The 17,232-nt window shown below is 40.8% G+C and overlaps 1 protein-coding gene across 2 annotated transcripts; it reads left to right on the top strand.

The window, feature by feature from the left end:
* The first annotated feature begins 3,039 nt into the window (after positions 1-3,039).
* BMI1 (BMI1 proto-oncogene, polycomb ring finger) lies at positions 3,040-8,517 on the top strand. 2 transcript variants are annotated; one of them, XM_032880832.1, is made up of 10 exons: positions 3,040-3,107; positions 3,851-3,981; positions 4,327-4,423; positions 5,026-5,081; positions 5,176-5,226; positions 5,395-5,503; positions 5,582-5,627; positions 6,043-6,141; positions 6,506-6,586; positions 6,677-8,517. In XM_032880832.1, exons 2-10 carry the CDS (start codon positions 3,870-3,872, stop codon positions 7,004-7,006), a joined length of 981 nt encoding a protein of 326 aa, XP_032736723.1. In that variant the 5' UTR covers positions 3,040-3,107; positions 3,851-3,869; the 3' UTR covers positions 7,007-8,517. The 2 variants fall into 2 exon arrangements, with proteins under 2 accessions (XP_032736723.1, XP_032736722.1); XM_032880831.1 differs by lacking the exon at positions 3,040-3,107 and having other exon boundaries at positions 3,758-3,981.
* Positions 8,518-17,232: the final 8,715 nt, after the last annotated feature.

The following is a 17,232-nucleotide window of genomic DNA, read 5'->3' as shown; positions in this document are numbered from 1 at the left end:
TTTTTTTTTTTTTTTTTTCTCCTTGATGACTGCAGTTTTTCTCTCAACCTCTACTATGGGATGCACTTAGAACCTTGACTTAAGTCCACTACGTTTTATAGTTTTGCTAAAGGTCGTGTTGGTAAAGAGATGCTTTGGAAAAGGAGGACCAAAAAGTTGACTACATATGTTTACACAGTCTTTTGGGTTTGACAGCGATATAGCATGATCTTTTTCCCAGAAATTTACAGTTAATGATTGGAAGTAAACAAGTAGAGAGACTTTGATCATTCTCAATTGCAATAAAAGGATTTAGTGGGCTTAGTGGTCACGGTCCAACATTTGAAAGAGAAGCATGTATTTAACCCCTTCTCTTAAAGTAGGCAAAATTCTGGGCATGTTTATCCAAATCCAAGTGTAGGTTGGTGGTACCTAGAATGTTGTGAGTAGTTCAAAGTATGTTTTATAGGAAGCGCAACCCTCAAGTTCTGAAAACACATTACAAGCTTTAATAAAGACTTGAAAGTTAAGGATGCGAACTGTTGACAGTATATACTAACTTATGTGACTATGTTAATATTTGAATATTATTTTAAGTAGACTGATCAGAATCTCTTAGAGATTGATTTTATGAGCAAATTTACAAACTTTTTAATATTTGAGTTCATTCCTGTACTTTTGCCCCAGAGTGCAAAGGTGTTTGAAATAACCTACCTGTGCAAATTATATGCTTAGTAACAGTATCTTTAAAGCCATATAAAAGTCACTACGTAGGCATATGTATACACACATATGCTTTTGTTAAAAAAAAAATGAGTATTTAATTGTACTTGGTAAATTAATTAATACTCTACCACCAAGTTGTGAGCTCTGCTTTAAGTACCCAACTAAGCAAAATTCTCTTGGAGTCAAGTTAGTCCAAACTTTACCCATACTTCTGCTGGGCTGTGAACCCCAACCGGGGTTATGGAGTTCATTTGCATTTCTTAGATTGCAATAGTCAAGCTGATTGTTAACATAAGAACTTGCTTCTGTTTTGCTTCATTTTGACACTACTGGTGTTAGGCCTCTCAACTAAACTGACTGTCCCAACTGAGTATGTTACAGTGGCAAATTTTAACTACTGAGTATTTTTACTGTGGTATGTTTGGTGCATTTTTACTTGCCTGCCTGGCAGTTTTCTGTGTTGGAACGTGGAAGGCTTTCATTTCTAAGGTGCAGTGGATTGTTTCTTAAATCTACCAAGCATGTCAAACGTCTTGGAAGTCATCCTTAGATTGCCAGGACTTTCAAGTGGTATAAAAAGATAACGAACTGATTTTTATGTAAGTAACAAAGTGGTATTTACTAGCATTATAGATGGTAATAGGACTGTGGCCAAATTCCTCAGAACTGAGGTAGAAGAGTTGTGTGAATTAAAACAAGATGAATTTGAGGGACGCCTGGATGGCTCAGTTGGTTAAGATGAATTTGAAAGGTTTTAGTCAGGTACCTGTGCCTTAAATGTTAAAAGCCAACCAGTAGATTACCCTCCACTGAGGTTTGACCTTTGTATTAGTACTTGTGTTCGGTGTTTTCTGTACAGTGGAGAAATACAGGCAACTATTTTTATTGAAGTCCCTTCCTAAACTTCATGTTCGGTAGCATTAGTATGAGATGCTTTCACAAGGAGATATAAGTATCACCTTGCTCTCTTTCTAGGAAAGGACCTGTGGTTTCACAAGGAGAGTTTTAAGAATTAAGGTTTGTCTTTAGTCAACCACAATGGATGTAAATATTGCTACTGTTTAGGGACAGTGCCCCATCCACAACTTCTCTGCAGCCCCACTTAGATTTATTTTAACAATATGTGAACAATAGTTTTGTTTAAAAAAAAAGTAATCAAAAGATAACTGAGGAATCACAAGTGAAGTTTTCTGGTTGAAGTTGCCAGTCGCCACTATGGTCACTCTCATAAAAGAGACTTTGTTTTGTTTTTACCGTTTTTTTAGTACTCTAAAGCCATTAGTTTCAGCCATTGAGGTATGTTGATTGGTATTTCCTTCTGCATTAAAATTCCCTAAGAATTAAAACCTCAGTTGCATCTCCCAAGTTTCTCAGGTTCCTAGATTTCTGTTGAAAGCGGTTCTAAGAATGTACTTCAAACAGGTCTAGAAGCTTGGTCCTATTTTAGGTTCTGAAATGAATGAAGTGGGGGGTGAGAAATATATTTTTCCAGAGTACTACACGAAATAATTGACTTCCCTGATTGTCCGCTGGTGTATTGTTGCTGACAGTCTCCCACCGTGACTTTCCTATAATATATGCTATCTATTGGGGATATTATTCCATCGTGTGGGGATTTGTATGGAGGTTAGGTTGAGAAAATGACAGTTGTTTTTCTCTCCTATCGTTGCTCTGGGTTGACAAGGTGTTGATTTAGTGTTGGGAATGGACTGATCACATGGTTCTTTACTTATTGTCACTCCCGTACCGATTAGTTTGTCTTGACTCCAGCATAGTTCACATAAAACACGGCTTTGCCCCCTCGTCTTTTTGTAAAACAGATTTCACTTTTTAGCCTTAACAAAACTTTGTATCGCTCATCTAATCTGAAGGAGAACTTCATATTAGAGAAGAAAAGTTTAAAGAGGTCCAGTTCAATAAACATCTCTGCAATCTGAGCTCTGACGGTTTCGGGCTAAGTGCACAGTTGGCAATTCTCAAAAGGTCCCTTCGTGAAATTTTTGACCTAGTGATTGCTAACAGGAGAGACCGAGTCAAGATCTGAAAGAAGCTCTTCGCACCGAGTCGACTTGGAAAGAGGTCCCCAAGAGTGTCCGAAATGGCCGGGAGTGCGGTTTGCATTTTCCTTTACCACTCCCACGCTCAGGGGGCCCCCCAGTCTGCCCGCCCGGTTGCCGCGGCCGGGATCCTGCTCCCCAGCGCCGCGGGCCTCGTGGGGCTGCCCCACCCCCGAGCCGCGTAGCCCGCACCCCACCCCACCCCCGCGCCGGCCCCGCCCCCGCGCCGCGCCGGCCCCTCCCCCGCGCCCGCCGCCGCCTCCGCCCCGCCGACCCGCACGCCCGCCGAAGCTCCGGGCTCGGCCCGGCTTCGCGCGGAGTTGCAGCGGTGGCCGGATGCCAAGTGTAAGTGTAAGTTGCTATGGAAACCCCGACAGGGCCGAGTTCCGAATCCGGAGCGAGACGGAGCCCGGGGCGCCGCCGGATCCGCCCCTCGCATCCCGGCCCCCGGGCGTCCGCGCGCTCAGGCCCCAGCCCGAGGCCGGCTGGAGGTGCTTCTGCGGCCCCAGCACCCAGCTCCGGAAATGCCAGGGATGCAGATAGGGCAGAATTTGTTTTCCCTTTGTATCGCGGAAAACGTGCCAGGTTCTGGTTTTTGGAACCGCCTAAAACAACAAGAACCCCTGGGAAGCCAGGGCAATCTCCCGGATTTTCGATTGAAGATCCATAAGGAAGTTTTACAATAAATTTGGAGACCTGGGACAAGCCCTGGCGGTTGGTAAATATCTGCGGGGATTGTGTGGCGTCTGCAGCAGCCTTGGGGCTGCTAGGCTAGAGGACAAATGGAAGAAAGAGACCCGAATACTCTCAGCTCCCAGCCCCCACCCCAGACCTTTTCTTCTCCGTCCTGGAATGAACTGAGGAACCACAAGTTACTTTACTTGAATCCTTTTTCGTCATTTCACTATAATTGATTGAGGTCTCATTAGTTAATTCCTTCTGTAGAAAACGTTGGGACAGTCCAGCTGTACAGTGTTATACGAGTTTTATGAACTTCTCAGCATTTCAGAGCCTTCGGTTACTAGAAATTGGGAGATAATCTCATTTCTCTTTCTGTGGATTATGGCCAATATTTCTGTGTCTTACAGGGCATTTTATCAAGCAGAAATGCATCGAACAACCAGAATCAAGATCACGGAGCTAAATCCCCACCTCATGTGTGTGCTCTGTGGAGGGTACTTCATTGATGCCACGACCATAATAGAATGTCTACATTCCTGTAAGTGCAAAGTTCTAGACCTTTTTTTGTGTGTCATATATATTTCTTATTTCTTTTTGATGTTTGAAAACTGTTAATTCCCACAATCCTTGAGAATGTTGTTACAAAAGTGATGGAGTTATTTTCTACTCTTGGGTTTGGTGAATTTCTGTTAATGCATATTTTAAACGTGTAACTGTGCAATGTATAAATATTCTCAGGATGTTAATTGAGTTAGTTTAGGTCATTGGAAATACCTTTTGACATTTAGCATTTTGCTATCCCTAGTTCTCCATTTTTGATACTAATTTCAATACTTAACATCAAATTTCTAAACTTACAAAATTTTTGTTTTTCTACTTCTAGTCTGTAAAACATGTATTGTGCGTTACTTGGAGACCAGCAAATATTGTCCTATCTGTGATGTCCAAGTTCACAAAACCAGACCACTACTGAATATAAGGTAAGAAAAGTTTTAAAATTATTGTCTCTAATTGTTATTGGAATTGCATAATTTAGTGAAGGTTACCCTGTTTTATTTTGTCACACAAAATTTACCATTGAATCTCCACCTAATGTGCGTGTTTTGTGAAGGTTGCTCTTCATTTCTTGCCATTTTAATGATGACTAATTTTAAGCAAAGTTCGGTATTATCGAGGTGGATTTTAAGTGTTTTTTTAAAACATTTTTTTAAAACTGAATTAGTTCTCCATTTCTGCATTGCTTTATTGAGCTTATGACAAGCAGGGATGAGTGTGTTTAAAGTGTTTCCATTTTCTTCTCTCTATTCTCTTTCATATTAGCTAATTTAGTAATTTGAAAGGCATGCTTCTCTTGAGTCAGTGAAATGTGAAGAATTTCTTAATGAATGTAAAAGTATTTTTCCACTGATTTAAAAGGTTACTACTATATGAAGAATTTTTATTCTCATAATTGTTATCTTACTGATGAAGACTCTCACAATCACATAAAATACTATACTACAAAGAAAAAGAATCTATAATTATGAGCATTTAAAATTTTTGAAATTAAAATTAATAAGTTAGTTTTCTAATTCTTTTTCAGGTCAGATAAAACTCTCCAAGATATTGTATACAAATTAGTTCCAGGGCTTTTCAAAAGTGAGTAGCATGCTTACAAATGAATTTTTACAAAGTATTCATCAGATTTACCTGCTGTGACAAATGTTTAAGTCTTTTTTCCCCCCCTCTTTAGATGAAATGAAGAGAAGAAGGGATTTTTATGCAGCCCATCCTTCAGCAGATGGTAAACTCTTTAGAGAGGGAAAAGACATTTTATTTGGCGGGAGAATTTATTACTCAATAATATATAAAAATTGAATTTAATTTAAAAGTACCATTTCCATCTTCCTACATATGTAATATTTTAATTAAATGTTTAATTTTAAAATGGAATTTCAAAATGTCTTTATAGCTGCTAATGGCTCTAATGAAGATAGAGGAGAAGTTGCAGATGAAGATAAGAGAATTATAACTGATGATGAGATAATAAGCTTATCCATTGAATTCTTTGACCAGAACAGGTAAATTCTGTTGGAAATGTGTTTTATGCTAATCTGTTCATAAATGCATTGTTCCACTAATAAAATTGTGTTTCTTAGATTGGATCGGAAAGTAAACAAAGACAAGGAGAAAGCTAAGGAAGAGGTATGTCCCATGTTGCAAAAACATACAGAGGAAACATTGTTTGGATTCTAGATTTTATGAAGGTGTATGTTGCCCTTTAGGATATTCTTAGGCTAGATGATGCTGTCAAACAAGAGAAAAATGATTGTATTTGATGTTTAAGAATGATATATATCTGAATAATTAGATAGCATTTGCTCTATATATGATTGTTATGCTTATAAAATAAATAATGTTTTGATGTATTTAAAGTTTTCTTATTATATTAGAAATCTCCTTATTTTGTATTTAAGTAGTAAACTCCAAGTTGAGAATTTAGTCAATCTCAGTTTTGGTATTCATACTTTGTATCATATTGAGGCAACTTAAACTGAGATTTTTTTCTTACCCGAAAGTTAGAAATGTTTAAAAATAACTTTTCTAAATGTATTCTTAGGTGAATGATAAAAGATATTTACGTTGCCCGGCAGCAATGACTGTGATGCACCTAAGAAAGTTTCTCAGAAGTAAAATGGACATACCTAACACTTTCCAGGTATCTACTTTATAGTTTTTGTGCATTTAATGTAGATTTTTTTTTAATTCAATGACTTTTTCCTTTTTGGATTCTGAACCCCAAAAAAGCAACAGATTTTTTTATTTTAGATTTAGAACTTAACTGGAATTGTCTCTTACAATGTTTGGTATGAATTTTGTTTTATGCTATAAAAACAAATTCCTTAGTAATTTCAGGAAATATTTTTCCTCATTTGAATGTCAAGAGGGATTCTTTCTTTGTCCAGCTGTTTGAAGAGAATGTTTGTTAAAGCATTTTTGGATTGCATTTAGATGACAGAAAAAGTCTCTATTTATCTTTGTTTTTCATGGTACTTAATAATTGAAATATTATTTTCCAATAGATTGATGTCATGTATGAAGAAGAACCTTTAAAGGATTACTATACACTAATGGATATTGCCTACATTTATACCTGGAGAAGGGTAGGTAGCATAACTAATACTCTTGAGATTATTGTGGTAAAACTGTATTTAAAGAGGACTGATCTTTTTTTTCCCCTTTTCACGTTGTAGAATGGTCCGCTTCCTTTGAAATACAGAGTTCGACCTACTTGTAAAAGAATGAAGATGAGTCACCAGAGAGATGGACTGACAAATGCTGGAGAACTGGAAAGTGACTCTGGGAGTGACAAGGCCAACAGCCCCGCAGGAGGTGCCCCCTCCACCTCGTCCTGTCTGCCTAGCCCCAGCACTCCCGTTCAGTCTCCTCATCCTCAGTTTCCTCACATCTCCAGCACTATGAATGGAACCAGCAGCAGCCCCAGCGGTAACCACCAATCTTCCTTTGCCAATAGACCTCGAAAATCGTCAGTAAATGGGTCGTCAGCAACTTCATCTGGTTGATACCCAAGACTCTTAAGGAAAAAAAATTTTAAATCCCCGATTTATATAGATATCTTCATGCCATTACAGCTTTAGAGATGCTAATACATGTGACTGTCGTCCAGTTTGCTTTCTTTTGTAGTGACATTAAATTTGGCTATAAAAGATGGACTAGATGTGATATTCATATGGACGTTAATGGAAAAGATTGTTCCTCTAAAGAGAATTGGTTTCTGAGAAGGCAGGCAAGATGTTTTTCTGTGTGTTAGGCAAGATGTGAAATGGTTTTTGTAACCATTGTTCAGATTTGAAAAATTCTGCAGTGGATATAAACATTGGGCCATAGTTTGTTAATCTCAACTAACGCCTACATTACATTCTCCTTGATTGTTCTTGTTATTATGCTGTTTTGTGAACCTGTAGAAAACAAGTGCTTTTTATCTTGAAATTCAACAAACGGAAAGAATATGCATAGAATAATGCATTCTATGTAGCCATGTCACTGTGAATAACGACTTCTTGCATATTTAGCCATTTTGATTCCTGTTTGATTTTTACTTCTCTGTTGTTACACAAAACCGATCAAAGGAAAGTAAACTTCAGTTTTACAATCTGTATGCCTAAAAGCGGGTACTACCGTTTATTTTACTGACTTGTTTAAATGATTCGCTTTTGTAAGAATCAGATGGCATTATGCTTGTTGTACAATGCCATATTGGTATATGACATAACAGGAAACAGTATTGTATGATATATTTATAAATACTATAAAGAAAATATTGTGTTTCATGCATTCAGAAATGGTTGTTAAATTCTCCCAACTGGTTCGACCTTTGCAGATGCCCTATGTTTAAGCCTTATCAGCATAGAACATTTTTAATGTGGATTTCTAATTCTAAATTCTATTCCATTGGAAGCAACTGGCAAATCATAATACTGATTTTCTCTAGTAATACATGTTTACTTTTAAAATTGTTGCAGTAAAGAAAAATTTTTAACTAAAGACTTTGGAAACAGTGTCTTCATTTCCTATTGCCTTTGATGGAATGAATGTGTTTTTAAAATGCATATTGATCACTGTAATTCTAAAACAGATTTTTAAGTAAACCAGCAAATTTCTGGAAGAAGGCATTTTATCTAAAATTATTTTAACATGTGGTTTAGCAGTTACTTCAAATTTAAGGAGTTGCTTTAACAGTTATAAACAATGACATATGCCCTCTCTCTAATATCTTGAAATAGAAGCAATTTATTCTTAGCTTCTCCAGATATTAATTTTTAAATAGAGTGAACATGTTCAATTTAAAATATGAATAACCACAGCCGTTTTCAGTTTGTGTTTTGCTTTGGTCGAACTTGGTGTATGTTCATCACCCATCAGTTATTTGTGAGGGTGTTTATTCTATATGAATATCGTTTCATGTTTGTATGGGAAAATTGTAGCTAAACATTTCATTGTCCCCAGTCTGCAAAAGAAGCACAATTCTATTGCTTTGTCTTGCTTATAGTCATTAAATCATTACTTTTACATATATTGCTGTTATTTCTGCTTTCTTTAAAGATACAGTAAATGAAGTTTTATGAAACCACAAAATACATATATTTTTATTTTGACCTAAATTTGTACAGTACCATTGTAAGTGTTTCTAATTATAGATGTAAAATTAAATTTCATTTGTAATTGGGAAAATCCAATAAAAAGGATATTCATTTAGAAAATAGCTAAGACTTTAATAAAAATTTGATACGAAAAGCACAATGTGCAGAAGTTTTGGAAACCCTACTGTGGATTTCAACAGGTAAAACTAAAGAGAATCCATTGCTGTCTTAAATAGTGATGTTGCTAAGAAGTCCATGCTTTGTGTATAATTGCTTGATAGCCCAATTGAAAGATGTATCTGTTTATTTACAATCTTTGAAGTAAAAGTTACCCATGTTTGCCAATTTTGGTGAATTTAACTCATTTTTGTAGGCTTCTAGAGTTTTTCATGATGTTATCTAAGAAAGAAAAGTTAGTTAATGGAAGTTTCAAATGATAGTTTTACTTTGGATGATCATGTATATAAAGAATGAAAAAATATTTTTCAAAGACTAAAAACTTCAAATGCTAGTGGACCTGTCACTTGACTTACACAAAACCAAGTTGTGAGATCAACATGGAACTAAAAGACTTAATATCTCAACCTTTTAATAATGGACTTATTTTTGAAATTGCTTATTAAAAGTCAGATCTTACGTTTATGACTCACTTAACACTGTTTTACCATACTTGAAAACATAAATTTACTTTGTTCGAAAGGACTTTTTTTCCCTACTCCATTTGAACATTTCTTAAGTGTTAAAGGATATTTCATCTAAAATGTCTTTGTCTTTTAATAAAACAGAAGAAAGATTATAATGTTTTACATTCTCCCATAACCAGCTTTCACAGTTTTGACAATTAAGATCTAAAACTTTTGCTAAGCTACCACTTTAAAAAGTTTCAATCTTGTAATAACCCATATCAAAGCTGTTAACTTCTGTAACTCTTAGCAGTAAAAGCAAGGTACATGAAAAGTAGGCTTTAAGTTTGGCTTTTGCTTCTGAAAAGTATTCTAGGATTCTATATCACAAAGTTAGTGCCAACAAAATATTCCACAGAAAATGCCTAAATTGATTTCACAGATTTTAGCTTAAATGCAAAAAAGGGGCTGGTTACTGTTGTGTAAATAGCGATCTATCTTGCTTTACACATGCATACCTCTTTACAAGTACTTTTTGCTTTTAAAATTGCCGGCCGCTAATTGCACTGAGTGGGAAAAAAAGAAGCTGCCCTCCAGTTGACTTAACCTACCAACCATATTGCTTCGTTTCCATTTTCATCCATGCAGATGTTAGGATTTCTGGAGGTACAATGCAACTTGCAGAGTAAACTCGCAGGGGCTTTCCTACATCACTTCCTCGTATTTTTTCCCCAATATTTGGAGTTTCAGTAGACACATGGTATAGGCCTATCAAGGTCAAGTTTTATTGTGAAATCTCAATAGGAACCCATGTGAAATGCTACTTTACACCGGCCAAGAAGAAATGAAGATGTTCGGTTTTTAAAAAAAAAAAAAATAGCTTATGGTCATCTTTTGAGGGGATGGGATCTTAATTTTACAAAAAATCCATTTGGGACCCAGTCTTAGAATCTTGGGGTGATGGAACTGGGTTTTGGTTATTTTTTTTCCATTTCTTTTATATTTTAAAGGTTTGGTAAATACATCTTTTTTATTTTCCCTCATTGCCTGTGGAATGATAGTTGGGAATTCTGATTTAGTCTAGTGCCTCTATGAAATGGAGGCTACATCATATTCTGCAATACGGTGGTTGTTTCCCTCACGCAGTCTTCCTTGCATTCTATCCAAAGCTAAGGTCTTGAGGAAATTACATTTAAGAAGATCCTATTTAACAACAGTATATATTCTAAAGACATCTGATATGCAAAGAGCACAGAAGGCAGCTCCTGCATAAGGCTTTTGGGTTAGATAGCGTCATTTCACTTGAGGATGTTTCTTCAAGTATAAAATGAATAGCACAACACGTGGTTATTTCTAAGATCGCTCTAAAAAAATCCTGACTCATCCCAAATAAAACCTTGTATTAAATTGGGACCACAGAATTCAAGGTCTTTACAAGAAAGAGAAAGTATCACATGTTAGAATCTCCTAGTAAGTCAGATTTGGGAAATAACCCCGCGAATACCTTGAGCCTGTGGATCTGCTTGCAAATCTCAAGATCGCCCAGTTTTGATTATGAAAGTCTCCGAAAATGTTTACGCAGTAGAGTGTTTCCTGTTTCCGCAGTTAATTTTTTAACGTTTTCTTCTTCTTTTGGTTCTTGAAACGGATTTCCTTTATTTGCACCAGTTTCTTTTTCTTAGTGTGCAATTTCTAGAGTTCTCACATGAAGACTTCACTGTCAACCTTGTCTTCATCAAGTCGACGACATCAAGTCATTTATCACTGCAAAAGCTGTTCTAGGATCCTTGTGAGTTTTCTGAAGAAGTTCAACCGCATGTGGAAAACTCATCCCGAAATTTCATTTAACCCTCCAAATAAACAGTAAGCACTCAGTAAAACTTCCAATGAGTTAAATTACTACCATTCTTCTGGACTCTTAAAATATACCTTCCAGAGACTTATCAGAAAGAGCTTTCAAAAATAGCAGGTGTCGTTCCCTCAGAGTCACCTACATTTCAGTAAAAATATTACTTCTTGCTCTGATTGCTGGGCCATCCTAAAATCCAACTTCACAGAGAACATGCTTTCAAGTTCGGTGCCGATTTGGTGCTCACAATTCTGCCCCCTAAGTCAGCTAGAGCTCAAACTGAGAGAAGAGACTCTGGAAGGCTGCGGACCAGGATGTTCGGGAAGCGCGTGGAATATTGAGATGGAGCGAATGGGAACGTTACCGAGATGGATAAAGACGTTACTGGAGATTGAGAAATCTGTCCAGAAACTACAGTGTTTGGTCTAAATGCCCCCAAAAGTGGAAGACACCCAAACAAAGCCGAAGACAGGAGAGCACTGCGCGGCTTGGAAGAAAAAGCGGGGAGCGAGGATGACTGGGGTGGGATGGGCAGCGGCTTAAAAAAAAAAAGAGAAAGAAAAGTCTTCTTATATTCTGGTGCCTCGCGGAAAGGGCACAGGACGACCGCCCGGAGAAAATGAGCTCCCTTTCCCGGCCGCGCTGTCTTCTCGGTCAGGGAGCCTGTACCAAAAGGGCACGTTAAGGAGGAAACCGCCATTCTCCCAGTCCTTATTTTTCAACTAGCCGCTCTCGGAGGAGTGTAAAGAGCTACAGCCCAGACCTCGGTTGCCGCGGCGCCGCGGGGGCTCCGCCAGGCCCTATGAGCGAGCCGAGGCCGTGGGGCGCCGGGAGGCCATTTTGCGCGTGCGCCGCTCGCCTCGCGCCGCTCTGGGTTCGGCGGATTCGGATCCCGCCAAATTTGAAAGCAAGATTCTCAGGCCCCACCGGCTTGGGAAGCGGCGAAAAGACGTCATTTCTCCAAAGTCGGAACCTGCGGCAAGGGGCGGCGACAGTGGGGTGCGCGAGGCCTCACAAGGTGGCCACCTTCCTGCCGAAGCCTTGCCCACTGGGCGAGACATCGGCAGGTCTGCCGGGCCGCGGGACTCGGCGACCGCCCCCGGGCCTCGAGCTCAGCGCGGGACGGACCCGACCCGCGTCCGGGGAGGCCGGGCGGTCGCCCGCGAAGTTCGCAGACGCGCGTCCTTGCTTTGCCCCTCCTCCTCCTCCCGCTTCAAACCCTATGCCCTTTCTCCTTCAGCAACGAGGTGTCCTTGCAGTTTGAGATTTTACTGGATAGACTGCAAACTAAATTAATAACAAAACGTAAAGCTGCCATCTTGAAGGTTCCTGAAGGCCGCGCTTCGAAGGCGGTGACGGGGAAGGCCGATGGTTCCAGTCCCCTGGGTCTTAGCCGGGTGACAGTGTCCAGGATGTCCAGGATGGGGTGGCTTCGCGGCAAGAACCTCAAGATCTGGGCAAAGGACCACACCTTGAAGACCCAAAGGCGACGCCTAAATAGGTCTCGGGGCCAGGCAAACCTGGGAGGTTTGGCGCCCTCGCGCCCTCGGCGGGGACAGCGGTTGGCGGTTCGCGGCTGGCACGTCGCCTCTGAAAGACGCCGGGACGCAGCCGGTTTCCGACAGAGACTGCGCCGGCCGGACCCCCAGGGTATAAAGGCTTCTCTGACCCGGGCCTCCCACTGGCTACCCGAAAACCGGGAGAGAAAGGAACAACCTGCGAAGGGTAGTCGGGGTAACGGCAGAGAAGTGAAAGCGGCCTAAAATGGGCGACGCCGAGCGAGTCCTCTTTATCAGCGCAGCAGACTGCAGGAGCCGCCATTTGGTGGCGGATTTTGGTATTTCAGTAGCACGTTGTGCTGAACGTCACAACTGGCTTGTAAACGTGGCAGGGTCATTTTTAAACCGCGCTTTTTAAAAATTCAAAATTTCCCCTAACCTTCCCCTTCGGGGCATTGGACGCCCCTCCCCCCCCTCCCGGTGGGCCGCTCCGCTCGCCCCTCGACCCGGGGCGGGGGGTGTTTCCTCGGGGCGACAGCGGCCTCCACCCGTGCCCAGAGGCTGGAGTGAAGCGTGACGGAGCCCAGCGCACACCTAAAGGGGTGTTTTCCTCCCGGTTTGTTCAGAGACGGGGGCGATTGCGAGCCCGCGGCTTTCCTCTCCCCGGTGCGGAGAATCTCCTTTTCCCGCGGTCGTGACGGGCGTTGTCTTCTCGCGGGCGGGCATCGGGGCCCTGGTCTCCCGCCTCACACCTCTCGGGCGTGAGGAGCCCGGGCCCAGACGGAAGGAAGCCACCCGACGAGAGGCGGCTCCTCTGGGAATGCTGGGTTAGGATCCCTCGCTCGAGCTTCCAGCTCTCCCCGGAGCCCCTCGGGGGCCGGGAAAGCTAGACAAATCCGTAGAGTGCCAGGAGGCCTGGGGTCCCTCCCAGGGTTGCCGGGTCTTCGAGGGTTTCCTTTAAAAGCCCCCGAAGCGTGAGGCGCCTCCGGAGATGAGAACAAAGGGCCAAGGGGTGAACGCGAGGCGAGTCCGCGCGCGCGGCAGCCCTTTGCTCCGCCGGGCTTGGGGTCGGGGGCGCTAGCAGGGCTGACTCCGGCCTGGAAAGCAGTTGGTGGCCGCTCGGCAGAGTCCGCGCGCCCCCAACCCTCCCCGGCGGACTGAAGAAACCAGTCTTCGAGCCTGGGCTGCCGTGTTGCATTCACAGAGGGCGCCAGTAATTTGACGCTTCCGAGGCAGCGACACCCCCCAACCGATGAGCCCTTCTGCCCTCCGTGCCTCACAGCTGCGGTCAAAGCCCGAAGGGACCGCAGGACGCGGGCGGGACCGAGAGCCTTCTGGGCTGCCGAGCCGGCGTGGCGGCGGCGCCGCAGCGGCTTCCCCTTAGCCACCTTCCTTCCAGGGGCTGCAGGGCTGCGCACTAGGCAGAGGCTCGGTTGCCAGTAGCAACCACACGACGGCGATCCGCAGGCAGGGCCGCTGCCGCAGCCGCTGGTACCGCTGCATCCTCGTACACCTCGGGGTCGAGCTTTTGAAACTCTGGGGGTTGCCCTCGTTGACATCTCTCGCCCCCGCTCGGGGTCCTCATCCTCCAGTACCCTCAGCTCAGAGCAAAAGCCAGCTCCCCTGGCTTGGCCCTGCCCCCACCGCAGACAATAGGGGCGGCTTGGAGAGCAAGCTGCAGCGCGCGCCTCGCTGCACAGGCACCTGAGCCCCCGAGATAGGGGCGCTTTGCTTAGTCCCAGCCCCAGGTGCCCTGGTCTCCCAACTTGAGCTGAAATGCTTCGTCAATGGCCAGTCTAGTAGAAAGCTTTTCTTGACGTCAGAAATAAGGATGGTGGTAAAGAAAGAAGTCAAGGCAAGACGCCCACTCCTTTTCTAGTAACATGGACACAAAGAAGAGCTTACGGTTCTATCTGCTCTTGGTTAACAGTGGATTTACTCTGGGTTAGAACCACAGGAAAACGCTACAATCTTCGGTCTATTTTGTCTACCACGAGTATTTAGCGTTTGTTCCAACATCACGTCCAATTACTTGTTATGCAAAAGTGGATGGAGCATTTCCCTCTGTTCATTTCATTTGACGAACCACATCAGCTCTTGGCAGTGTAAACAGAGTGTTGTGATGTATTAAAAAAAAAAGATTGACCTTAACCCTCAGGAATCTTTCTGCCTTTCCTAATATCTGAGGTTCTAGGACACTGATTTAATTTTTTTTTAGAAGAAACTTTAGTGTTTTAAACAGGTTTTTATTGAAAAAAAAAAAAATCTTCAAAGTATCCAGGTATCCAGCACAGTATTTTATTTAGCTAGTAGGATAACTTGGGAAATATGTGCATTGCCACATTTCTTCACTCTTGATAATTGTCCCTTCTTTGAATAGTCATTAAGTTAGCTGAGTGTTCTTCAAGGATTAAAATTTCATGTAAATCACAGATATGCTGAAATTTCTAAGTTTAAAGCGCCTAGAGGACAAGCACCTAGCTTATAAATCTTTGTGTGCCCCAGAGTCCTTTTAACACAACTCAACAAATATTTACATTTCTAGAGGATTCCAGAAGTTCGACAACCCTTATTTAAAAAAAAAAATTACTAATAACTACTATAAAGCTTGGATACATTTAATGAACTCGGTAAAAAGCTTAACATTTTTCCAAGCTAGGGCCATTAATCATATATTCTCATTCATGCATATTTTTACCTAATTTATTTCAAATGTGGTAGGTTGTACTAAAATTATCTGACAAATGTTTCCAGAATTCTAAGGAAAATAATAAATTATATATAAGAACTAGTAACTTTGGTATTTTCCCACTAAAGTGTCTAAGAATTGGTTAAATAGCCATATGCAAGATGAGATTTTAAAGTGGCTTTCATAGTTTCATATGGCACAAGCATGACATTAACTTTCTTCATAATTCAACAGGAATACTTAAGGGGCTAGTATGGGATGTTGCAAATCTATCAAGGCAATCAGTGCATCTTGAAATATCCTTTTTAATTTAAATCAGCTTTAATAAATACTGAAAATAGTTAATATGTCTTAATCATATCTGATGGTAAACTTAAATCAACACACATCTTCAAATGACTCTTAGGTATGATTTTTAAAAGGGGTTCACTTTCGAGCTCCACAAAATGTCAAGTTCTTAAATAAAAGATGGTAAAAAATCAACACACGTCTTCAAATGACTCTTAGGTGTGATGTTTTAAAAGGGGTTCACTTTCAAGCTCCACAAAATGTCAAGTTCTTAAATAAGACAGTTTACTTCAAAGAAGAAAGTTAGCACTACTTGGTTCCTGGAGGCAACATAATGACCTGTAGCTTGCCCAAACACCCCACCACCACCTTAAAAATAGGAAAGCAAGGCTTTAGTGGAAAGTTCCCTTCTACGGTCTTTCAGGAAAGAAAAGCTCCAACATCTTGCTCTGGACCAAGTTAAAGAGATTATCTCCCTTTTTCATTACAACTGTGTCTTTCAGTGAATTGAAGGATAAGATCAAAGTGCATTCATATTCATGTGAATTATCGCTATTGACTTGAATAATGATGGATTTCATTGTTTTATTTAAACTGAAACCAGGAATGCTGCTTTTGAGTCTACACCCCTAAGGCTGTAGAATTTCTTCTGTGAGGATTCAAAAACCAAGCAATTAGGTCTGACAACCACGTCATTTCCATAATGTACTTCCGTACAGAGGACTATTTATTGGAATCGGTTACATTTCTATAGAATCTTACCACACAATTTTTGACTCCTTCCCAACCTTCTGGGTGTGGGGGAGAAACCCTAAGTTTAGTAAGCATACTACCAAAATACTTAAGTGTAAATCATACTGGGAAGATAAAGTGATGTTTAGAAAGCATTTAGTTCATGAGTCAGACAATTAACATTATCAGTAATTAACTCAGGACCGTGTTTTTGCATTGAACATGATTCATTACAGTTTGTTTTCTAATGTAACTGAAGAATTTGGTCAGAGTAAGCTTGGGAAAATGTGTTTACCAGCTGCTTCTTTCTAAATATGCCTCGTGACATTTTTTTTCTCTGGAGAAAAAGGTTATGAGATGCAAAGGACCCCACTCACTTTTACCAAATGCTCATTCTACTCATTCACCTATTAAAATTCTTATAACTTTGGAGAACACCCCTAAGGAAATTAATTACAATAAAGTAAGTTTAAAACAGAATAATACAAGCATTCTTTAAAATAGACTTAAAAATGTATTTCATGAACTTTAATATACCCAATTCATATAGGTTCTCTAAACTGAAAGAGAGACTCTAGTGCAATACAAGTCTTCTACATTACCATGGTCTGCAGTGGGTTCTGGGAATATCCTTTCCCACAAAGATAACTGATACCAGTTTCTTGGTATCACTCTAAGTTCTTGCCTTACATTTAAAGCATCATGCATAAGCATCACTTTTTAAAATCAATGTTTTTTTAATCTAACTGTGCTATAAGAAGTCTCTATCTTCACTGTCCCCATTTGGTGTCCATAGTATTGCAAGACACTCTTTAAGCCAAAAGTTTGCTAGTCAGTTTGTTTCTATTTGGGATTTGGCCATAAACATTCTGGCATTATTTGTATACTTCTAAATTTATTTGTAAACTTCCAAGAACTTTACTCTTGATTTATAAAATGATAAGCAATCACATATTCTTTCACCAGAG

This window comes from Lontra canadensis, unplaced genomic scaffold (genome assembly GCF_010015895.1).
Source record: "Lontra canadensis isolate GAN:19392208 unplaced genomic scaffold, GSC_riverotter_1.0 scaffold72, whole genome shotgun sequence".
Classification (NCBI taxonomy): Eukaryota; Metazoa; Chordata; class Mammalia; order Carnivora; family Mustelidae; genus Lontra; species Lontra canadensis.
The sequence above is the reverse complement of the archived record's forward strand: the minus strand, read 5'-3'. Positions and strand labels throughout refer to the sequence as shown.

Bases quoted from the DNA above. Each gene is read 5' to 3' on its own strand.
- BMI1 (XM_032880831.1), top strand. From the start codon at position 3,825: ATGGCCAATATTTCTGTGTCTTACAGGGCATTTTATCAAGCAGAAATG. The intron at 5,227-5,394 runs GTAAACTCTTTA...ATGTCTTTATAG, and splicing joins AGCCCATCCTTCAGCAGATG to CTGCTAATGGCTCTAATGAA. The intron at 5,628-6,042 runs GTATGTCCCATG...ATGTATTCTTAG, and splicing joins AGGAGAAAGCTAAGGAAGAG to GTGAATGATAAAAGATATTT.